At 36.9% G+C, this 25,121-nt stretch overlaps 1 protein-coding gene across 1 annotated transcript in view; it reads left to right on the forward strand.

The window, feature by feature from the left end:
• Positions 1–22,272, forward strand: part of LOC132300597 (uncharacterized) — a 39,142-nt gene extending 16,870 nt beyond the window's left edge. Inside the window, exons 6-12 of the mRNA XM_059797763.1 lie at positions 5,315–5,454; positions 5,887–5,934; positions 12,347–12,457; positions 12,547–12,728; positions 12,809–12,930; positions 21,636–21,712; positions 21,798–22,272. Of these exons, the coding sequence (XP_059653746.1) occupies positions 5,315–5,454; positions 5,887–5,934; positions 12,347–12,457; positions 12,547–12,728; positions 12,809–12,930; positions 21,636–21,712; positions 21,798–21,908 (791 nt within the window). The 3' untranslated portion in view covers positions 21,909–22,272. The remainder of the gene's footprint in view (positions 1–5,314; positions 5,455–5,886; positions 5,935–12,346; positions 12,458–12,546; positions 12,729–12,808; positions 12,931–21,635; positions 21,713–21,797) is intronic.
• The last annotated feature ends 2,849 nt before the right edge of the window (positions 22,273–25,121 follow it).

The following is a 25,121-nucleotide window of genomic DNA, read 5'->3' on the forward strand; positions in this document are numbered from 1 at the left end:
TCCCTGGTGCACGGATAGGCCTCTGGCTCTTTTGTTTCCAAGGCTGTTCAGGATTGCTGTTGATAAACATACTATGGTTGCTAACTGCTATCGCCTTGATAGCGGGAGGTTATCTTGGGATGTGCGATTCCGGCGATCTTTTCAGGATTGGGAGTTGGATGATGTCACTGGCTTGTTGGCTCTCTTGTACAGACAGGTGGTGGAGGGCACCGATGTTGACTCCCTGTTTTGGTTGCACTCTTCTCAGGGGATGTTCTAGGTCCGGTCTTTTTTTGTATGCCTTTCTGGTTTTCATGGCGCTTCCTTCCCGTGGAAGACGGTGTGGTTGTCTAAGGCGCCTCTTAGGGTGGCCTTTTTCTTGTGGACTGTAGCTTGGAGCAAGATTTTGACTTTGGATAACTTGAGGAAACGAAGACATATTATTGTTAATCGATGTGGTCTTTGTAAGTTGAATGGGGAGTCAGTGGATCACCTGTTGCTGCATTGTCCTGTGGCTCATGATTGTTGGAGTCTCATTTTTGATTTGTTTGGTATTCATTGGGTTATGCCTCGGACATCTCGGGATTTGCTGGATATTTGGAGGGGCCAATGGGTGGGGGCTCAGGCGAGAGTCTTCTGGAGGGTAACCCCCTTTTGTGTTTGGTGGAGCATTTGGAAAGAGCGGAATAGAAGATCTTTTGATGGGAAGGAGGCCTCCATTGGGGTGTTGAAATTCTCTATTATTTGTACTCTTTTTTGTTGGGGTTGGGGGAGAGATTTTTCCTCCATTGAGGATATTGTGGACTTTGTGGGTTTCTTGAGATCATAGTTTCAGTTTTTTGTATAGCTTGGGACGCGTTTCCCTTTTGAACGCCTTTTATACATTTTACTTATAAAAAAAAAAAACAATAAGACACCTTAATTACTTTGATAAAAAATCTATAATATATGAAAAACAATATACACCAATCTCATTGAAATATAGCATTGATACCCATATGATCCAAAACTCTAGTCAATACAAAGACAACCCCAAAATAGAGTGTAGCCCAAAACTGGTAGCCTAGTCTCCAAAAAACACAACACTTCACGGCCACCTCATTTCTTATCTGTGACCAAGACTAGAACCTAAAAATGTTTGGTAAAGAGTGAGCTCAAAGCGTTCAGTAGGTTCCCAATATTTTTGAGAAAATTCACATAATTTTCTTTCATTCTTTGGTAGGTAGAAAAATGAACTTTAACCAATGCAGAGAAATGTGCACTGACAAATGGAATTAGACAGCAGGATATTATCAAGTAAATAATAGCATTTAAATTATCAAATTATTCAAACTTCCTTTTCCAAATAATTCCCAAAATATTTCATAAAGTCATGTCATAAAGAGAATAATCGAATAATAGCCATTCATGAAATCTTTAAGAAGATGGCCCCATAAAACCGCAATAGTTCATATAATCAATCCATAATTTCCGTCTTTCTTTTTCAGCAAGATGAATGCATTTATCAACCAATGGTGGCGCTCCAAGAGGAATCCACCGGCCAACCTTTGCAACCATCAACTGCATAAGGGAAATGGTAGTCCTCCAAGAGGAATCCAACCTCTTACCGCGTGGTCCCAACCATCAACTACCTAAACAAGGGTCTACCATGTGGGTTTAGGGTTTTTCACGCAAGGGCACCGAGCCCTACTTGCTTCATAAAACCGCAATAGTTCATTAATCAATCCATTATTTCCGTCTTTCATTTTCAGCAAGATGAATGCATTTATCAACCAATGGTGGCGCTCCAAGAGGAATCCACCGGCCAACCTTTGCAACCATCAACTGCACAAGGGAATTGGTAGTCCTCCAAGAGGAATCCAACCTCTCTCACCTGCGTGGCCCCAACCATCAACTACCTAAACGAGGGTCTACCATGTGGGTTTAGGGTCTTTCACGCAAGGGCACCGAGCCTACTTGCTTCTTTAGGGAATTCTGGAATTCTACCCAAGGACCGCAACCCAACTTCATTGAATCAATGCAGTCACCGTTAATATACCCAACAATCATTTTCAAACCATTAAAGCTCGGCTTTCCAAATTCAATTCTCATGTACAAGCTGATTTTTTTTTTTTTTTTTCCTAGTTGGTACTCACACACGTCTCTTCTGAGACTTGAACCCCGGACCTCCCTTTGGGAAGTAAGAGGCTGATACCGCTAGGCCACTGGCTCGTTGGTCATGTAGAAGCTGTTTTCTCCCCAGCAATAACTCGTGTTCGGAAATTTACTAAAAATCAAATACTTCTTATTTAATTATAACATAAAATTCTGGAGAAACTTCAATATGTCAATTTTCATTTCTCAAAATCTCATACTCAAAATCCAACAATTGATATGGAAAAAAATTAACCAAAGTTACTGCTATCTAATATTCATGTAAATTTCCAGCAAAAACTAGTTTCTTTAAAAGTTATCCAAAAATATAATTCGAACTCAATTTAGGTGAAACCAGGACCAAATGAAAGCTAACAAACTATATTTCAATTTCAGTAAATTAATTTAGTCAATACCTTTACCAATCAGGTCTGTTATTGAAGAAAACAATAGAGAAATTTGCACTAAGACAATCAGTTTGAACTGCTAGTTTCCTTCAACTTCAGAAAGTCATAATAATTCCAAAACTCAAACTATTTTGAGTCAAATAGAAACCTATAAACTTCTCAACAAGTTAGCTTTAATATACCAAAATCCCATTTACAAATAGCAAATCAAAAATATAGAAATCTCAATCCTAAAACCAAGCTGTTCAGTTCACTTTTCCCAACACATCATTTCGTTTCAAAATTTAGCAAATCTTTCAACTAATTTCATGATCAACAAAGTAGTTAGACAACATAAATCCACATTTCACATGGCAAGAAACATTTATGTAGATTGATTTCTAATTTTTAGCAAATAAACCAAGAATTTCAACAATTGAGAAGGTTAGGAACCTTCCGCTTTGAAGCTTTTCCAAAATTCCTCCAATTTTTTCCTTCTCTTTTCCTCTTTCAAATCTCTCTCTCTCCCTTTCTTCTTTTTCTTGTTTGTACTACATATATACTAAGGACAACAAAGCTTCTGGGAGAAGCTTTATACAAATGGCATATTTTTGAAGGCCCACTCATGCATTCCAACACATGGCAACATGCGTTACATTTGTCATGTATGTATTTATTTATTTACTTATCAGAAAAAAAAATTATTTATTCACATTTTTTCGTTTTTCATTTTATACCAACTATTCTTCACATTTATATTTACGACCTCCACTAAAATATTTTTCATACTTAATCCAAACACTTTAACTTTTATATTTATACTTTCTTCCCACTCAACATATTTTTCGATTTTATGGAATCCCTTGGTTCTTTGGAAATTCACCCTTCACCGTATTAACTATCTACGAGACTACCAGTTAAATCCCCCATGTGAAGTAATTTATTCAAATAAACTATATAAAGCTCATAAGAATCGATAATGGACTTAATGAAAGTCGGATATTACATTTCTATTCTTAGTTCTCTTTTTTGTTGGGCTTATGGAAGAAATTGTAAATCTAGGGGGGAGATAGTGGATGCTTGGACATATTGAGAGATTAGGCCCTATTTGGTCCTTATGTAGTTTTTGGGAAGCGCTCCCCCCTTGAGCGTGTGATCAAACTTCACTTATGAAAAAAACTAAAGATATAGAATAAGGCATTCCATAATATGTTGTTTGTTGTTGGCATAGTGTTATTGGATACTTCAAAGCAAGTCTTAGGAAAATTAGAGGTATGGAGAGATAATTAGAAGCAAAAGGCTTTAGAAGTAGTAAGACTAAAATTGAATATATGGAATGTGAATGTGAATTTAATAAACTCTAAAAAAATTACCATATCACGAAAACAATTCAAGTCTAAAGGATTATTCAAAATAATTATTTTCAATATTTAGGATTAGTAGTATGAAAGGATGGAGAGATTGATGATGATGTAATTAGTAGGATTGGATTTTGTGGATAGCTTGAAGCTATAGTGTCTTTGTATTCTTTTGAGAGTGCTCCCCTCTTGAGCGCCTTTTTATGAAATCTTACTCATCAAAAAAAAAAAAAAAAAATGTAATTAGTAGGATTGGAGCAGGATGGACAAAATGGAGATAAGCTAGTGATATTTTATGTGATAAAAATACCAAATAACTTAAAAGGAAAATTTTATAGGATGGTTTTTAGGCGAGCAATCTTATATGGAGCAAAGTGGTGGGTTTTAAAAAAGAAATAAGAACAACTTATTCATGTAGTTGAATGAGAATGGTAGAATAGATTATTGGAGTGACTAAAATTAGTGTCAATAATCAATGTGTGAAGGAAAGACTAGGGGTGACCCCGAATAGTGATAAAATAAGAGAAATATGTGGTATGAACACACACAACATAGACTAGTAGATGCATCGGTAATAAATGGAAGATTAGTTTGCATAGAAGACGAGAAAAAGATGTTGTCCTAAAGTAACAGGAATTGAAGTAATTATAATTGAATTCAAAAAATTAACACAAATGCAAAAGAATGGAAAAAGAGAATTCATGTGACTCAGATCATTCATATGGGTAAATGCAAGGATGATAATGATCTACATAAATATATATAAATGCATATCTATTGTTGCGTGCTCGCCATATCCCATCCTACTTTTTAATAATTTGTTGCATTACCTTGTCCATTTTGTGTCATTTCCATATACTTTATGTGAACGTGCTTCATAGATGATTTGTATAGGTATCCACCTTTTTGCACATGACAGATATAAAGAGAGATCACCATGTGCTTTTCATTGAAGCATATGAAAAGTATTCCACTTGGAGAAGCACATTGATTGTTCCAAATGTATTCATGTGTATATAATTCTCATTCGTAAGATACATGTTGTAGGAATCATTTAGAAATTAGAAGCATAAGAAGGAAAAGAATCCATATAGTTGCTCAGTTTTGTTTATGTTTCTTTTTCTATTTTAAGCCATTTAGGAATCCTTTAGATGACTTTTATTGAAACTTAACATACTTTTGTATACCATAAAGTATGGTGAGGATATACAAGCAGTTTGCATAAAATTCAGTATCTTCCCCAGAAAGAGGCAAACATTAAAAATAGCATTCTGAATATTCTTTCTTATTCATTTTCAAACTTCTTAACACATGCAAATACATTCTTATAGGATGTTAGTTCGAAAGTTGTTGGTGCATTTCAATGTAGAATATAGCTATAGATCTAGCTGAGTCCAACCTTTATATTTCTTTCTTATTGCTGGTCATGTTTGTGTTATTAAAGCATAATCTCTTCAGATTTCGACTTCTCATCCAACAATCAGTATATTGCATCATCCTCGATGGATAAAACTGTTAGAGTATGGGAGATATTGAAAGGCACTTGCATTCGAGTGATATATGGAGTGGCTTCACAACTATGTATTCGTTTTCATCCTGTAAGTATACATTAAAAGTTCTAGTCTTCATTTACTCATATTTGCCTACTCATATTTACCAATGTTGTGTTGCAAAGCTAGCCTCTGGTTTTCTATGAATAACACTTGGTGATCGATGTTGTTTGGAATGTATGTGCTCATCTTGAATGCACATCTCAGATTCTCTGATATTCATATTGCTTTCTTTTTATTTTTTTGGCTTCCTAGTTTCTCCTTTATATTTGATTTCCACTTATTAGTTATTTTAAAGAAAGGGTTTCTTCTTCTTTTTTATTTGTTATATATCAATATGATTAAGGTTTGTAGGCTATATGCCATCTTCCTTTTATATGTAACTACACACTATATATAAAGGAATCATTATTGTTTATATATTTTTCATTGATTACATTGGTTTTAAATTTTGTTCTTTTATTTGTCTTCTTTATGCAGGTGAATAACAACTTTCTTTCAGTTGGCAACGCGAACAAAGAAATCACTGTAATTATCTAATGCTGTTTACAATTATTATTATTATTTTTGGTTGGGGGTGGGGGGGAGGGAAAGGGAATTGCATGCCATTTGGCGAGTACTTTGGTTAAAGCTGAAATTATTTTATTATTATATTGATGTTTTAATGTCTATCCTCTTGTCCCTTTTTACCTTTCTTTTTATTTTTGGGAAGAAAGGGAGGGGTAGTGTGCTATAAGTGACTATGAAATTGTGAGAACACAAGATGAGATTTTTTTTAGACATAGCTGAGGAGGGCATACCCTCTTGGGATCCAAGGGATCCAAATCAGTAGCCTGAAATGGGTATAGCCACCAGGAAGAAATGGCGACTGTGAAGAAATGGACCAGAAATACAAACAGAAGTGGGTCGCCCGTAAGGATCCCCATTCGTGTCCAGGTAAGTCTCTTTCATCTCATGTTCGGAACTCTCCGTCAGTCTCTACTTCTACTCCTTGTGAGTTGTTGAGAAGTAGGGGGGGGGGGGGGGGTGGAGTTCTTTGATGGGAGGCAGTAGATGTTGTCACTTGTTCTTGAGGTTGACTCGATGGATGTGATGAGCTCTACGGTTGGCTCTGATTTTGGGGATGTTGGGCTGTCAGAAAGGGATGGGACGATTTGCTTGTCTGGTGACAGGGATTACAACTGATTATGCGCCGGGATTGCTGAGACATGCTCGGAGTTTTCTTCCGCTTCTCGGTTCAATGATTCCTCAGGGGAGGAGATGGGTAGGCCGGCCAAGCCTCTTTTGAGTGGAATGACAGGGTTTTATTCTTCTTTAAAAGATGGCTCAGTGACTTGTTTGAAGGGTTCTGTGCCTGATTTGGTGATTGTTTGTGTGGGCAAAGATATCCGTATTTCCCTCAGTGATGAATCAGCCTCTCTTTTGGTAAAGGAGTTTCAGAAGCACAGATTTTCGCCTAATGATCAAACTGTTGACTGCAATCCGGACCTTTTCATCTGGGATGGTGTGTTGGATTATGGTGAGGACTGGTCTTCTCATGTCGAGGAGGCAGTGGAGACCAAGGGAGGTGAGGGAGATGGGAGCAGGTCTCTTGATCTGATTTTGTGGGAGGAGGGTCATGCTAACTTGGGGGTGGTTGACCCTTTGGCTATTGTTCTTCCAGAAGATTTGGGCAACAAGGTGTGTAGACAGGAAGCTGAGGATATTGGAAAGGAATGGGTCAAGGCTAATATTGGGGTCACTAGTGATCTGTTGGGTGTCTCTTGCAAGGGCAATCGTGATCAGGCCTTAGCAATTCTTCAGGCCACGGCAGAGGGGAGAGAGGGGGAGATGATTCAATTTTCCAGAAGGAGGAGCCGGAAGAAGAAGAACCTTACTTCGTGGAAAGGGGAAAGGGAGCTAAGGAACCTATGTTCTGATGTGAATTATGATAGGTTGATTGAGGGGGAGAAGGAGAGGGGGAGTGTTAAGGGAGGAGGGAGGGGTAAGGGGGTGATGGGGGTGAGTGTTTCCTCATGAAGCTACGACTTTTATCTTGGAATGTCTGTGGTCTCAATGGTCCGGGCAAGCGTAAGGTGGTGAAGATGGCGGTGAGGAAATGGGGGTGCATTTGGTGTGTCTTCAAGAAACAAAAGATTGATTCTATAACTGATCGTGTGGTGAAGAGTTTGTGGGGTAACCAGTTTGTTGAGTGGGAGGCGCTAGATTCTGTTGGGACTTCAAGCGGTGTTCTCATTATGTGGGATAGGAGATGGATGGCTACGGTGGATGTTTATAGGGGGATTTTTTCTCTGTCTTGTGCTTTTGTGATGGAGGTGGATGGTTTCACTTGGGGCTTTTTTGGGGTGTATGGGCCGGTTGATGATGATGTGAGGGATGGGTTGTGGGAGGAGTTGAGTGGGGTGAAAGGGAGGTGGTCTCTTCCTTGGTGTGTGGCAGGAGATTTTAATATGGTTAGGTCCCCGGCGGAGAGATCTACAAGAGGTCTGTGGACTCAGGCTATGATGCACTTTTCTTACTTTATTGATGGTCACTAGCTTATTGATCTTCCTTTTGAGGGAGCTTCTTTCACTTGGTCCAGTGGAAGGGAAGCTCTAACTTTTTCTCGCCTTGATAGATTTTTGATTTCTGGTGACTGGGAAGAAAAGTTCCCGGATGTTGTTCAGGCTGTGTTGGCTAGGGTGATGTCGGACCACATTCCCTTGGTTTTAGATTGTTGAGGGTTGAGATCTTGTAGCACTCCTTTCAGATTTGAGAACATGTGGCTTCGTGCGGATAATTTCCAGGGATTTGTGCATTCTTGGTGGGAGGAGAACCTGGTGGTGGGTACGTCGAGCTTTATTCTTGCAGGAAAGCTTCGACTTCTGAAAAATAATCTCAAAAGGTGGAATAAGGAGGTGTTTGGGAGCTTGGAATGGAGGAAGAATAGTGCATTGGTTGATATTGCCGAGATTGATAGATTAGAAGGGGAGGGTGTTCTTTCTGAATCTCAACGCAGTAGGAGAGCAGCTTGTCAGGCAGAATGTGTCGAGATTGCAGTTTTGGAGGAATTTCGTGGCGCCAGAAATCTCGGGCCTTGTGGCTCAAAGAGGGAGACCAGAATACCAAGTTTTTCCATAGAACTGCTAATGCTCATAGGAGGAATAATCACATTGGGCGGATGTGTGTGGATGGTGCGGTCTTGACTACGGAGGAGGAGGTGCGTAGCGGTATTGTCTCTTTCTACCAAAGGCTTTATTCTGAGCCTCTTCGATGGAGGCCACCTCTTGATGGTCTTCACTTTGATTCTATTTCTGACTTGGAAAGAGATGGGTTGGAGAGTCCTTTTTCGGAGGAGGAGGTGTTGAAGGCTCTAAAGAGTTGTAATGGTGATAAGGCTCCCTGATGGCTTTACTATTAGATTTTTGTTGGAGAGTTGGGAGGTGGCCCGATACGAGGTTATGGGCACTTTCCATGAGTTTCATTCCACGGGGCGGTTTGAGAAATCACTGAACGCATCTTTTATTGCCCTTATTCCTAAGAAGGGTGGTGCTTCTAACATTAAGGATTTTAGACCATTCAGTCTGATTGGGTGCATTTACAAGCTCATCGCAAAAGTCCTTGCGTTTAGATTAAGGAAGGTTCTGGATGGAGTTATCTCTGAGTCTCAGAATGCTTTCATTGGGGGCAGACAGATCCTGGATTTTGCCCTTATTGCCAGTGAATGTGTGGATTCTAGACTTTGTAGTGGGGCTCCTGGTGTTCTTTGCAAGCTGGATATCGAGAAAGCCTATGATCATGTCTGCTGGAATTTCCTGTTCTACCTGTTGGAGAGGATGGGCTTTGGTGAGAGATGGAGGAAATGGATTGCTTCATGTGTTTCCACTGTCAGATTTTCGGTGTTGGTAAATGGATCTCCTACGGGGTTTTTCGACAGTTCTCGCGGTCTGAGGTAGGGGGACCCTCTCTCCCCGTTCCTTTTTATTATTGTTATGGAGGCTCTTAGTAGATTGATGAGAAGGGCGGTGGACTTGGGTTTTATCAGGTGTTTCAAGATCGGCCCCGACTCAGTTCAGCAGATAGAGATTTCTCACTTGCTCTTTGCGGATGACACTATTGTTTTTTGTGAGGCAGAGGTGTCCCAGTTGAGGTATCTGAGATGTGTTTTGGTTTGCTTTCAGGCTGTCTCTGGTTTGAAAGTCAACGTGGCTAAGAGTGTGCTTGTCCCTGTGGGGGAGGTTCAGGAGGTGGACACTCTGGTTGCTGTTTTAGGGTGTGGGACGCAACGCTTCCCTATCTCGTATTTGGGTTTGCCGCTGGGGGACTCGGCCAAGAAGGTGGGAAGTTGGGACCCGATGATTGAGCGGGTCGAGAGAAGATTAGCTGGATGGATAAAGCAATATCTTTCCAAGGGTGGTAAAGTTACATGAGTGAAAAGTATCTTGTCAAGCCTCCCAACGTATTTTCTTTCGCTTTTTCGAATTCCAGCCTTTGTTGTTGGACGTCTTGAGATGCTTTAACGAAACTTCCTTTGGGGGGGTCATGGAGAGGAGTTTAAGTATCATTTTGTCAGATGGGAGCAGGTTTGCAGGCCTTTTTAGTTGGGAGGGCTTGGGATTAGGAGATTGGCCCCTTTCAACAGTGCTCTCCTTAGCAAGTGGCTTTGGAGATTCGGCAGTGAAAGACATAGATTATGGAGAAGGGTTATTTTATGTCACTTTGGGGAGGAGAGAGGGGGGTGGTCAGCTAGGCTAGCCAGGTCTGCTAGTGGAGTGGGGGTGTGGAGGGCCATTGGAAAGGGATGGGATGAATTTTCCAAACATGTTAGATTCAGAGTTCGGGATGGAAGGTATGTCCGGTTTTGGGAGGGCTCCTGGTGCGAGGATAGGCCTTCGGCTCTTTTGTTCCCAAGGCTGTTTAGGATTGCTGTTGACAAACATGCTATGGTTGCTAACTGCTATCGCCTTGATAGCTGGAGGTTGTCTTGGGATGTGCGATTCCGGCGATATTTTCAGGATTGAGAGTTGGATGATGTCATTGGCTTGTTGGCTCTCCTGTACAGACAAGAGGATGGTGCAGATTCCCTGATTTGGGTGCTTTCTACTTCGGGGATGTTCTAGGTCCAGTCTTTTTTTGTGTGCCTCTCTGGTTTTCATAGCTCTACCTTCCCGTGGAAGACGGTGTGGTTGTCTAAGGCGCCTCTTAGGGTGGCCTTTTTTGTGTGGACTGCAGCTTGGAGTAAGATTTTGACTTTGGACAACTTGAGGAAGCGAAGACATATTTTTGTTAATCGGTGGCGTCTTTGTAAGTTGAATGGGGAGTCAGTGGATCACTTGCTGCTGCATTGTCCTGTGGCTCATGACAGTTGGAGTCTCATTTTTTGTCTGTTTGGTATTCATTGGGTCATGCCTTGGACGGGAATTGCTGGATATTTGGAGGAGCCAATGGGTGGGGGCTTAGAGTCTTCTGGAAGGTGACCCCCTTTTGCGTTTGATAGAGCCTTTGGAAGGAGCGAAATAGAAGATCTTTTGATGGGAAGGAGTCCTCCATTGGGGTGTTGAAATTTTCTATTATTTGTACTCTTTTTTGTTGGGGTTGGGGGAGAGATTAGTCTTCTCTTGAGGATACTATGGACCTTTTGGGCTCTTTGAGATCATAGGTTCCGTTTTGTTTTTATAGCTTGGGACGCGTTCTCCTTTTGAACGCCTTTTAATACATTTTACTTATCAAAAAAAAAAGAAAAGAAAAGAAATGGGTATAGCCACCAGATAACATTGGAAGAACAAACATCCATATAAGTGAGTCCCAATCTATTTCCTATTGGGTTATTTTATTTCTGTATTTTCTTCCGAATTTCACTTCCTAAGACCCGGATTTTCACCTAAGTACTGTCAGGGTCAGCAAAACAGTATTTAATTTTATTACACAATACAATAAGCAGTTTATCTTGAGTCAAGGTATTTGCATTGATTGGTGTTTTACATAAACTCTTCTATTCCCCCCTGCTTGGATAGGACATGATGTGGTATGGGGCTGAGATATGTTCGACACATGAACCCTAATTCTGAGTCTCTACTTACGATGATTGGAGAAGAGAAACCCCATTTTCACTATATTGCACTTAAATTGAAATCTAATGCAGTATATCCTTTAAGAACAAATGTATCATACATTATTCTACTATATAATATATAAAATGTTTCCAAATCCGTAGGACAGAGGTCACTCGTCTAGACACACACCTGCAAGTTCTGCAACCAATAAATGTACCCGAGTCCATGTAGAATAGATTAGGTAGTAAGATTTATTCCATCTCCTATAACTATTTGAACGCACATAAATCAAATGGATGCGATGAGAATAAGTTGAAGCTCCTTTTTCTGTATTAATGCATTTTGAATGTGGTACTTTAAATCTTTTAGGTCATTCCAACTTAAAGTGAATGAGCTGGACTTCGTACTGTAATTTTGCTAAATCTTATTAACATTTAGGTTGTGTTTCTATTGTAACTGTGCTGAGGCTTTGAGCACATGAATTTTATTTGTTTATTTGCTACAAAACAAGGGGACATTCAAGCCACTGCTATTTAGGTTCAGAATCCAACTGGATCCCACCTGGCCTAAAAGGCCGGTTGGTGGTGGTGGAGAACAAGACAATGGCATGTTGAAAACAAATTGTGGCTTCCAAAATTAAATCGTTTTCCTTTATCTCTTCCTAATTTTTTTTAAAATTGAAATGTATCCTGACTATACAGTTTTTGCTGTTCTCATAATATTTTATTTCTATGGTAATTGAACACTGTTGGAACGCATGCCCTATCCAACATCCATTCTTTATTTTTTCCTGATTTTGTATCAAATTTGTAGGGATGTTAATACCATCAGATTCTAATGATCTCATCCTTGCCATATTCGTTCAATAACCTTTCTCATAGGAGTTGTATTTATAATCGACATTCTAGGTATTCAATTTCAGCACAGGGAGAATAATCAACAAAACAGCTTTTGACAGTGAGATTACTGCCATGGATCATGATCACACCGGTCAGCTTATCTTTTGTGGAGATGCTAAGGTTTGCATGCTTGACATCCATTGTTACATCTTATATACTGATTACCTCTAACATTTCCAAGGAAATGTCCAAACGGTTGAATTTTGCAGGGATATGTTTACACAGTCTCTATGAACTCTCACACAGGTGCATTGTCTCGGTCACGTCACAGTCGAAGCAGTAGCAAAGGCAAATCTCCGGTCACAACTCTGCAATACAGAACATTTTCTCTGCTGGCACGAGGTCCTGTGTTGCTGACATTTACTCGAGATGGAAGTCTATCATTTTTCAGGTCTGGCAGGGATGTTTTGTTTTTTACTTTCAGGTTTATCTTTGAAATATTGATAAGAAATTTAGTGTTGGATCTTGCAGTGTTTCTTTGGAGATACAAGGTTATATGACTCTTCAATGCTCTCTCCAATTGGCTCCACGACTACACAGCATCCGTGCTTCCTTTTGCCCTCTGCTTTCCCTAGAAAAAGGAGAATACATAGGTTTGTATGCCAATCTAAAAGTTGATAGTTGGATGTATTTACTGCATTGTATTACATTTGAAGCGCCTTGTTCCATTGCAGAGCTTTCTATATATGTCGGAAGGCTCTTCTTATCTGCACAGGGACCTCCTGTTGCTGCCTAGTGTTTCAAAAATATTTCTGAGTCGTTTATTTATCATCCTAGTCTTCTGGGAGAAAGAGTTGGTTGATGTTTTCATTTGATTAAATAACTGAATGACTTTGCAAAGATCTTTTAATCATGGTTCTAAATGTATGCTTGCAGATTGAAAGCTGCCTAATAGAAATATAAATTAAAGTACAAGCTCTAATTTAGGTACGTCGTTGCTATAACAAAATCCCATAAAAAAAGCCCTTTGGATGCCAATATGGCCATTAGAGAATCTCATTGCAATTTTAGGAAAGCCATTTCTTAAGGATTCCCAACCCGCTCCTATTTTATTAGATTTATTGATGGGGTCCATCTATTATTTTATTTCTTTTATTTTTATTTTTTAGGGAAGAGCTGCAATAATTCCTTCTGTGTTCCTTTTCCTTGTTTTTTAGGCTCAAAAGATCAAGTGGTTCACGCTTGTTATCTTACTGTTCAATATGATGGATCCATCTTTGGGAACTTTTATTTTATTTTTAAATATTAATAATCCTGAATCTCTGATATTGCTTCTATCTCAATTTCCTGTATGATGCTTATATGTATTTTTACCTCATATAGAGGGATTGCGGCATCTTGATTGTAATGGTGCATTTAGCTCATAATGGTTCTCTTTTCCTCCTAAAGAGCAATGGTCCTTTGTTCTTCTGGCCAGCAGAGCTGATTTGGAGGGCTAAGGTTCACCAAAAAATTGGCTTGGTTTTTGGAATTTCTCTGTCCCAATTTAATAGTCCCTTTTCGGTATTACGACTTTTCAAGGGACATTCTTTTCATGCATTATCTCCATTTGAAATTCCAAGTTACCCTTTGAAGTATTTGTGTGTGTATATGTATTATCAAGTTGGGAAAATATCAAAACATAAAGGGTATTTATTGAAAGATGCATTTATCTCACTTTGACTTTTCCAAATGGACAAGTATTTTGGGATATTCAAAAATGGAAAAATGGACTATTAAATTGGGATAGAGGGAGTAGTTATATGCAGATTATGTATTTAGTTCATTGTCCTGTCTTTTGTTCTCAATGGGAGCTGTCCTTTTCTTTAGTTGGTTTTAGTTTGCTGGTTACTTTGAAAATCTTCACTTTGATGAAGATTGTGTTTGGAGATTCTGGTAGAGGGATCAGAGGAAGAATGTTGTGGTCTTGTGTTTATTTGGTTACTATTTGTGTGATTTGGCTTGAAAGGAATGTGTTAGCACATATGATAGCCTCGATTTATGGAATGACTTACCATATTAGCAGAGATTTGATTATGCTATAGAATGTGTCATAGAATATGCTTTGGAATATGTTATGATTTGATTTAATTTCCTTTCTTGTAATATAAGCATGTGCTCTTTTTATCTATAAATACTAAAGCTGTGAACGAGTGATTTATCTCATTCAAGTCTTTACACCATTCTCTCCTTTTTCTTCTATGTTGTATTTCTACTTGGTATCAGAGCCAAGGTGGTCCTACTGCAATGAGGGCATTGCGAGTTCGGCACCACCCATTCGGGAATGGTCTAAGGTGACATCGCCCATCCGGGAGGTGTCGGGTACGCAGGGTGGTCTAACCTCAATGAGGGCGTTGCGAGTTTGACACCACCTATTCAAAAATGGTTTGAGGAGACATAGTTGTTTCTTTTTATGGTCTTAGGAGACATTGTTAATTTTTTCATTTACATTGTTTAAACATATGTATGAAGGGGAATGGTTTAGGAGACATTGTTGATTCTTCTATCTACATGTTTTAAACATATATATAAAGGAAAATGGTCTGAGGAGACATTGTTGGTTGTTTATGGTCTGAGGAGACATTGTTAATTGTTTATGGTCTGAGGAGACATTTTTTATTTTTTGATCGGCACTTCATCTGAGAGAAAAACATCGCTAGTCAGATTTGCACTTCATTTGTCACAAGCTCTCAACAGCTTGCAGACATTCTTATAGAGGTTGTCAGTAAGATTGTGTTTGAGAATGCATTGTCCAAGTTGAGCGTTTCAGATATCCACGCACCAACTTGAGGGGGAGTGTTAGTAGATATGATAGCCACGATTTATGGAATGACTTACCACATTAGTAGAGATTTGATTATGCTATAGAATATGTCATAGAATATGCTTTAGAATATGTTGTGATTTGATTTAGATTTGATTTAATTTCCTTTCTTTTAATATGAACATGTGCTCTTTTTATCTATAAATACTAGAGCTGTGAATGAGTGATTTATCTCATTCAAGTCTTTTCACAATTCTCTTCTCTTTTTTCTATATTATATTTCTACTGAATGCAAGGGCCTTAAACAGGCCATTTTATTTTGATGCATTGGAGGATATGGCTTTATTCTTAATCTCATTTAAAGTCTTAGTCATTGAAGGGTTGGAAGTAGTTGATGTAGTACCGATTTTGAGTGTTCTGCTAGAAGGTTCACTTGATCGACCTATTGCTCGAAGCTTGCTGAATCGAAGCATTCTGTTTTCCGACTTATTTTCCTGTTCAAATTTTCATTCAAAACAATTTTATGCATTCAAAACATCTTTTTAATGAATCAAAACATGTATGTGTTGTGTGTTCATGGCGAGTTAGTAATTCAAGAGGTGAATGGACCTTTTAACCTCTTTTATCTTCAAATTCTTTGCATTCTGTGTTGATGGATTCAAGGTAATTGGTGAGTTACAGAATACAATCAATTATTTTCATTATTATCATTTTTTCTTTTCAAAATATGATTTTTCATATTTTATAAATTAATCATGTCATTTTTTCAAATTTTACTAAATTATCACATCACAAAACATTCTAAGACCATCACAGTAGACTCAACAAATCTTCTCATAAATGCACCAAATAATATTGCCAAGTTAAAGATCCCGCTATAGTTTTATCATTGTTAAACTTTTAGTAAATCCTTCAAAAGTCCAAGTTCGTTGTGAGCTTGAACTTCTAACAGATATAAACACACTCCAATTTGTGTCAGATAATTTTTTAAATCTCTTAGCGGAGATATGATTGCCTAGAATCATGGGATGTGACTTACCATATTAGTCGAGACATGATAGTCTAGAATTTTAGGATTTGATTTTATTTATGCATTTGTGTAGGCATGGAATCTGTAGTGATTTTATTTAGTTTCCTTTCTTGTAATATTAACGTGTGCTCTTTTAGTATATAAATATATTGAGTGATTAATTCTCCTTAAAGCCTTTAGATATATTTTTTTTTTCCTAAATGAAGGATTTTATAAAAAATTAACAATATAGTACATGTAGAATTAGTAAGGGCATACCCTTACTTTACAAACACAACCTGTCCAAATCACAGGCCAATGAGACCACAAAGCTAACAGATAAGGTTACAAAACATCCTGGAGGCTAACCCCTATTACATCAAGAACCTCCCAAAGAATACACTTAGCTAATTCCAATGCATCGCTGCATAGATCATTATGCATCCTCTCATTCTTTTCTTTCCAAATAAAATATAGCATAGCTGTAAAGACAATACGACTCATTTTATTCTTCTTTCCATTAAAGCTTTGAGTAAACACATCAACCACCTCCTGCACTTCATACATCTTCTGTAAATCCCAACCAAGAATTCCAGAAATAATGGACCACACCTCCCAAGAATAACTGCAACTACAAAACAAATGATCCAAGGTTTCGACATTTTGGAAACACATATAGCATCTAGAAGCAAGAGAAAAATTCAAATAGCAATGTGTGAGTATAGCTTTCTGTAGAACAAGCACCGAGTGTGTAGACCATCTCGGCCTCCCTCCACTCCAACACAATCCTGCCCAACCAACAACTTGTCCTGGAGTTCTACAAGCCTCCCAAGCTGCTTTGAAACTGAATGGAATCTTCCATCCAAGCTGATCTTCTCCACCAACAATTCTGTGGTTATAAAAAACCTGTCTCAGCTCTTGATTTGTGTTTAACAGCTGCTCGTCATCCCAATGACCATCAGTAATGAACTCCTGCAACAGACATTGTTTGTTTCTGCTAAGATACCCCAATAATCTGTGGCTAAATAGATCACCTAAGCATTTACCATCACACCATGGATCCAAAAAAGCTTAAATATTCTGACCATTCCCTATACTGTATCTGCAATTCTCTTTAATCAGATCTCGGACTGCTAAAATGCTCTTCCATATAGAAGAATCAAAAAGATGAATTTTTCAAATATTTTTTTTGGAACCAAGCCACCCAAATTCTGTCTTTAGATAACAGGAAATCCCATGTAATGCTGCACTTTGAAGCTTTATCAATATCAACCAGCCGTCTCAGCCCCAAAACTCCTTCCTCCTTAGGAGTAGCCAATTTATTCCATCTTAAACCATGCATCTTCTTCTTATCTTCCACATGGCCCCATATATAATTCCTCATTCTCCTCTCTATCAGGTTAATAACTACAGAAGGAAGAGTGTACACAGAAGTCCAATATTGAACTAAAGGAAGGATACAAGCTCTAGACAATTCCACTCTGCCAGCCATAGAAAGGTGAAGATCATTCCACCTAGTTGTAAGAGAAATCACTTTATCAATCAAGGCATTGCAGTCCCTGGTACGCAGCATTTTGTCTGAAATAGGCACCCCAAGGTATGTAAAAGGAAATTTTCCAACTTTACAACCAAGACTTTAACAATCCCATCCCTTCTTCGAACAGATTAAGCCTTTAGATATTTTTATTTTTATTGATTTGGTGAAAGCTTATGAGAGGGTACCTAAAGATCTAATTTGGAGGGAAATGAAATGAGTTACAACAGGATACATTGATACAATAAAGGATATGTATGACGGTTGTGCGACTATAGTTGAACTCCTGTAGGGAAAACAAGTGAATTTCCAATTACTGTAGGCGTCCACCAAGGGTCAGCATTAAGCTCATACCTTTTTACCTTGGTTATGGATGAGTTAACAACTTAACATGACAAATCTAAGATGAGATTGCATGGTGTATGTAGTTTGCCAATGATTTTGTTTTGGCCGAGGAGACTATAGGAGTTAATGCCAATTAAATTCGAGGTTTGGAGAGAAGCTGTAGAATAAAAAGGTTTAAGATAAGTAGAATACATGGAGTGTAACTTTAGTAAATCTAGAAATACAAATGAGGATAAAGTGAGGAGTTTGTTGAAAATCAAACGGTACAAAAAATGAACATTTTCGTTATTAAGTCTTTATTATTCATAATGAAGGAGAAATTGGAGATGATTTTAATCAATAGAATCAAAGTAAGGATGGGTTAAATGGAGGAGTGCATCTAGTATATTGTGTGATAGGCGTCTTCCCTTATAACTGAAAGGGAACTTCTATTGAATAGCTATTAGATAGGAAACAACATATCCATAAAGTGAGTGGCAGAAATGCGAATGTTGAGATGGATGTGCAGTAAAACTAAAAGGCATAGAATTAGAAATGATCACATTCGGGAGATGGTTGGAGTAGCACAAATTGGTGATAAAATGAGAGAATCAGTTAACATGGTTTGGTTATGTGCAAAGAAGACCTTTAAGTGTGCTAGTTAGGAAGAGTGACATAGTTCACATCTAGGATAATATTTGGAGAAGAGGATGGCCAAAGTTAACTTGGGTAGAGTAAGGATATGATAGCATGCTGTTTTCGAGAAGATGGCCTCAAATAGGGCAGAATGGAAATGTAAAATTCTTCCAACCGACCCAAAGTAGTTGGAAAAAGGCTTGTTGTTGATCAGTTTTTGATTAGTTTTGCCACGAAATTGCCAAAGGGGGAGATTTTTAGGTCAATAGGACTCAGGTTGGCATATTTATTGGATCAAAACTAGAGAACTAGAGTCTCTCTCTCTATATGTATATATTTGGCTAGTTTAAGTAGATTTTTTGAAGTTAGTGTCAAGGTAACCCTCATGGTTATGTTCAAATTTCCTGGATCAAATCTAGAGAGCTAGAGTCTATATATATATATATATATATATATGTATGGCTAGCTTAATTGGATTTTTTAAAGATAGTGTCAAGGTAGTTATCCCTTGCTTTCATATATTAGTGTTCATGATTACATGATTTGATTTTGGAAAATCCTAATTGAATTGCATATAAGTGTTTTTAGGAACTTGCTAAATTTGAAACTTTTCTGAGCAGGGCACTTCAATCGATCGACTGATCAATCGAAGGCAACTGGTCACGTGTCAATGGATCAGTGTTAATTCTGATCAATTTGTCTGGAACAACAGTTACCTTTTGGGATTGAAACACTAAAATCCTATTATCTCTACAACTTTATTTTGTCTATAGATACTTTGTTATCACAGGAAACCTAGAGACACTAAGAGATACATAAGCTAGAGAGATTTTCAGCATTAGAGTGCATTCATGGTTATATTTACGCATTCATCAATCATCTGCATTAGATTGGTGAATGTTCTTATGTGAGTGTTGATATTATATTCCTACAAAGCTGGATTGGGGATCGACACCAAGAAATAACTAATCAATCGAGATTGGTTGGATGACTAGTCTATTGATCAAATTGTTATTGAAGAAACATATTGCATGTGGAGCGCAATCTGTTGACGGCTGGTGACTTAGGGATTGTTTTGTATGCTTTTTTTTTTTGGTGTTTTGTTTTAGGCCGGGTACTGTAGCAGTTTTTTTGGAAAAAATGTGTTTGGTAAAAAATAATTTATTTTGTACAGTGCCGAAACGTTTCGTAAATAGTGGCTAAAAGTCGAAACACCAATTTGGTGTTCTGAAAAACCCTTAAACGACCTTTTAAAACTAACCATTATATTTTTCAAACTTGCAACACTTTTTTACCAAACATGTTTTCATGTTTTTGCTTCCAAAAATCTTGCAACAAATGGACGTTACCAAACATGCTTTCGATTACTATTCAAAGCACTCTACAACAAAACACTTGTTTTGTTTCGGGTTAAAGCAAAAAGGGAAAAACAAAATGCTTACCAAACAGGGCCATAAAGTTTGAGTTTGGTACTAGGGGTTCTGGGGTTATTGAAGTGTTAACCTAGTGTAATATCTCTTTTGTATTGTGGATTTTGATATGACTAGATTAGGTCCTTTTGTTTTTCCTAGCGGAGTTTTTCATGAAAAAATATTGGTGTTCATTGTGTTTGCTTTATTTTGGACTGCTTATGGTTGAATGTTACGAGGGTGATAATTGATTGCTTATTGATATTTCACAATTGTTTTTCTGTTATTTTGTAATTTAGTTTAAAATTTAAAAAGTAGTTATAATTAGTTAAGACAGCTAACGAGACCTATTCATCCCCTCCAAGCCTAGATCCTTGTGCATACTCTCTATCAGAGCCAAGGGTTCGGTTCTTACTTCATCAAGTTCTTAGGGTGTTCACTTCTTTTTTCATAGTTTGGATGTTCAATTTCATAGTTGCGGATTGAGCCTCATAAATCATGGCTGGTAATGATGGATTCAATGCAATGGTGAATGAACAGTACTAAGTATGGATAAAAATGCTGAAACATGGCCTAAATTGGATTAAGTAAATTATATTATAAATTACCACAGTGCATTCAAGAAGCAAGAATGCAAATAAAGCAACAAATAATAGGGTCAATGGTGCGTTAGGGTTGTACGGAACTTTTTGCTTATTTCTAGACTTACTGAATTAGATAAAAGTGCTGATAGCAATTTTCAAGGAAGAGCATGCACCTTCACTGAAGGGCAATATAGCTGTTAAGAGTGAAGAATGCTCTCAAAGGGAGTATGCATACCTTTATCCGAGCTGAGTATTCTTTGCTAAGGGGAAATGATGGAGGTCATGAGAAAAGTTTAGGAGAGTAATTATGGTTTAATATTATTTCGAAATTTTAGGTTCCCTTAACTTTAGGGTTTTTTTTTTTTTTTTTTTTTTTTGTAGAATTTAATTAAGGTTTATTTTGGTTTTCTATATATATGAGTTGAAACGTTTGCATCATTACTGAATTACACTATTGATATGGAATTACAGGTTTGCTCCTCCCTAATTTCTTCTTCTTCCCTAAATCTTTTCCTTTTCTCTCGTTCCACATCATCGAGCAGATTCAATTTCTGGTTATATGTTCATTTAGTTTTTGTTAGATTCTAACTCCTTGTCGTAAAGGTAATATGGATTTCTAGGTAAAGAGAGTGAAAAAGCTTACTTCATTGCTAAATGCTAAGTGAGAAACTATTCAGCCTTTCTCGGACCATTTTAATCCTCAATGAACAATCTTGTGGTGTTTTATTATTCTACTTTTTGTTTATTCCTCTCCTCTCTCTCTCATCCTCTTTTTTTTTTTTCTCTTCTTTTTTTAATTTCTAAATATTTTTTTCCATTTTGGGGAGAGGAGGGGGAATGGGGGATGGATGATGAATTGCAATGTTTTCACATTTTAATTTCTGGATTCTGTACTTCAGCATAGTTAATTGAAAAAAAAGGCGGTTGAAATGATGAATTTGTTTTGCTTTCTCTATAACAATTAATGCTTACAACTTCCTAGAAAATCATTTCTCTCCCTAGTTCTAAGAATATTTGTAATTGTTTGTCTTGGTGACATTGTTTTTTGTATTCATGAAGTTGCCGGAAGTGAGGATGCGAATGTCTATTTCTATGACTTGACGCGGCCAAAACATCCATGTGTAAACAAGCTACAGGTCAATCTCACTTACTACCGTGTTTTAATGGTCGATTACATTCGCCAATTTCTTCTCTGAGTGTTCATGACATTAATTACTGCAGGGTCATAGTTACCCGGTTATAGGTATTGCTTGGAACCACGGAGAGAACTTGTTGGCTTCTTCTGATTTTGGCGGCACCATTATTGTATGGAAGAGAGCAAAGACAAGTTAAAGCAAAAAATATTACGAGGTAAAATTTTTTAAATTGCATACAATAGAGGACGGACACGGAAGGACCTTCGGTTTTTTTTCAGCATTATAGTGTCATTCTTTTGTAGAACCGGTAAAAAATACGAGTGAATCACATAACAAGTATTTTACTATTAAATGTAATAGGCAGATTAGGGAACTGAGTGTTCAAGGCTTAGAATTTATTCTTTGTATTCCATTTATACTTTCTTCACACTACTTGATGAGACGAAACTACGAAGATCTGAAGAAAAATGATAATTTCCTCTGAAAGCTATATTGACTGAGAAAGTAATTTCTGTATGATGAGTTTTAATTGAAAGAATATTCACTGCGTTTTTTGTTCATTCACGTGGACTATTTGATTTGTATGGAGTTTATAGTTTTTTGATCACCTAGTCAAAATATTTTGCTTTATCTGAAGATGAAAAGGCATGGAAATTGCAATGAATACGGTTCACTTGTGCTCTTTTTTCTATAGCAATGATACATCCTCCGAATCAATCCGGAGGATGCCGAATGAGGTGGGGGCTCGCACCTCCATTCACACAACACGCATTCGGTATTTCACACACCACCTATTCGGCATATCTGAATTCGGAAAATCCTCAGAATTCGAAAGATATTTCCTTTTTCTTTTAGTTTGTAGTATTGTTGTCAATTTCAATGCTACTCTCTAACAAAGTTTCATTTGATTTCATAAATTGAGATCCTTTTGATCGATGGGTTTCAATTTTAACTATTTTAATTACTGAAATTTAAGTGTATAAACCTTGATGTGACCACTAGGTGTACCTACTAAACATTTTTAAAATTTTATTTATTTTTGAATATCTAGAATTCTTTTATTATATAATGATCATCATTTTCTTTTTAACTATTCCCGGAAAATAATTAACGCTTTTGGATTAACCATTTAATTTTGACATGATATAGGCAGGGTATTGTTTTATTTGCTGTGGATGTTTTAAGTGATAATTACTTTATTATGTTTTGAAAACTAAACTTACTTTGATTTTTTTGATCGAAACAAATTTACTGTGATTTTTTTGTGATTACTGTGAATTTTTTTTGTTTGTTTGTAAGGCAAGAATGTTAAGGGTTAATGGTTAGTGGTTAGAGTTTAGAGGCTAGAGGCAAGGATGAAACCAGGTAATTGTGTTATGGGAGAATATTAAAATTTCATAGGCATATAATACAAAAAGGAAAATCACTACCCTCACTAACCTTAGAGTAGGTTCAGACATGGTTGGAGGAGTTAGAGTAGGTTCGGACATGGTTGGAGGAGAGAAGGGGAAGGGGAGGGTGTAAGGCTCTAACACAGGCTCCTAAGCACAAAGAGCAACCCAACCACTAACACGGCACTTTAATGGAGGTTATGTTGTAGAGAACAATTTATGTAGTAGGATAATGTACAGAAGGTGGATGTTTTTAGACAAACTAAGAAGTACAAAAGTAAGGCTTTTATTATATAGCATGCAGAGCAGTGAGACCGGCAGTGGTTTAAAAGAATTGTGTGATTTAAATTTAAACAAATTTAAGATAAATTTTGCAAAGAAAATTAATTATAGTAAAATATTTAATAATTATAATAACAAAAATGTTATTAAAATTTAAATTTATCATAAGAAAGGAAGGAAAAGGAAAACCAGGAGGAGGGTTAAATTGATATCATACTTATGTCACAACCTTGGGTCGCGCCTCATAAACGTTGAGAATGAATTTGAGTGACATCTGTTTGGCCAGTGTAGAGAACTAGGTTTATTAGGTTTTAGAGTCTCCAAAGAGTTGTTTTCAAGAGTTGCGTGGGATGTTGTAAGGTTTTGAGATTTAGAAGAGTAGAGATTTTGTAAATATTTAAAAGAAAATTATAGATAGTAAATTTTACCCATTGATTGTAATAATCCAAACCGTCGCCCATATTTTCACTTTGTGGTTTCATTTGTAACCGAAACTTAGAGTGAGTTTAGAGGCCCATATTTTCACTTTGGTTGAGAGGAGGTTCACTTTGAAAAGTTTATAATTTTATTTTTAGTTTCAGTTTATGAATGATATTAGTGATGGCGCCTTACCAATTGGATATGAATAAATCATCGCCAAAGTGATCCAATCCTAAATTACAAAGGGATAGTTAATTGCCATATAAGTTAAAATCAGATAAAAGATGAAATAGGATCACAGCTACAACACAGCTGCATCATTTTGTTTGAATGTGTTGCAAAATCAATAATCAACCAAATGAAATATATCTTGTTTCTAAAGTCTATGAATTTAAAAGAAACAATGTAATTAAGAATCAATAATCAACCAAATGAAATATATCTTGTTTCTAAAGTCTATGAATTTAAAAGAAACAATGTAATTAAGAATTCTTTTTTCCTTTTTTATTTATTTATTTTTAAACCCAATACACTCTGACCTCCAATACACTCTTATTCACAAATCTAAAATTAAAGTTAGATCATATAATACAATTATAAAGCCAGTTTATAATATAAACATGATAAAAACAAAAATTTCAATTAAGGCAACAGCATCAATGTAGTAACAATTGAAGTCGACAATATTTCATTATTTACGACAACAATTTCAGACAACTAAACATTAGCAGAATGTCAAGGTGAATTGTACAATTACTCAAACCCAACCATATGAAGTATTGCCACTAGTAATACAGTACATAAAAATCAACGAGGTCACTGCAAAGACATCCCAAAATGTGACATTTTTCGCGTCCATTACAAAAGGAAAATTTGCCAGTAAAACGAAAATATGTGGAGAAAACAGAATTACCAACAAATTTCTAAATGCTAATTTCTCACTGCTAATTTCTCATCACATACTAAACAATATGGCCATGGCCTCCCCCAAAAATTTTCAAAATTTTTAGTATACCCCTACAAAAATGTTATTTTATATATTTACCTCTACTTGTATCCCACAAAATTTATAAAAAATTTTAATTGACCCCCTCAAAAAATTTCAACACTATTTTTTTTGGTCCCAATAATTATGAATGTAAAAATAAATATAACTTGAGTCATCTCGAAACTCATATAAAATTTTGACTTTTTTAGCCTACTTTTGAAAGCCGTAATTCTTGTCAAATAAAAATAAAAGCTCATCCCTCCAACTACAAGTACATATTAATATTTGCAATTCTAAGGGAAAATGGAAAAATATTGGCTATGCAAAT

This window comes from Cornus florida, unplaced genomic scaffold (assembly GCF_030987335.1).
Source record: "Cornus florida cultivar Cherokee Brave unplaced genomic scaffold, ASM3098733v1 CherokeeBrave_3.0.0_Hap2_Chr03, whole genome shotgun sequence".
NCBI lineage: Eukaryota > Viridiplantae > Streptophyta > Magnoliopsida > Cornales > Cornaceae > Cornus > Cornus florida.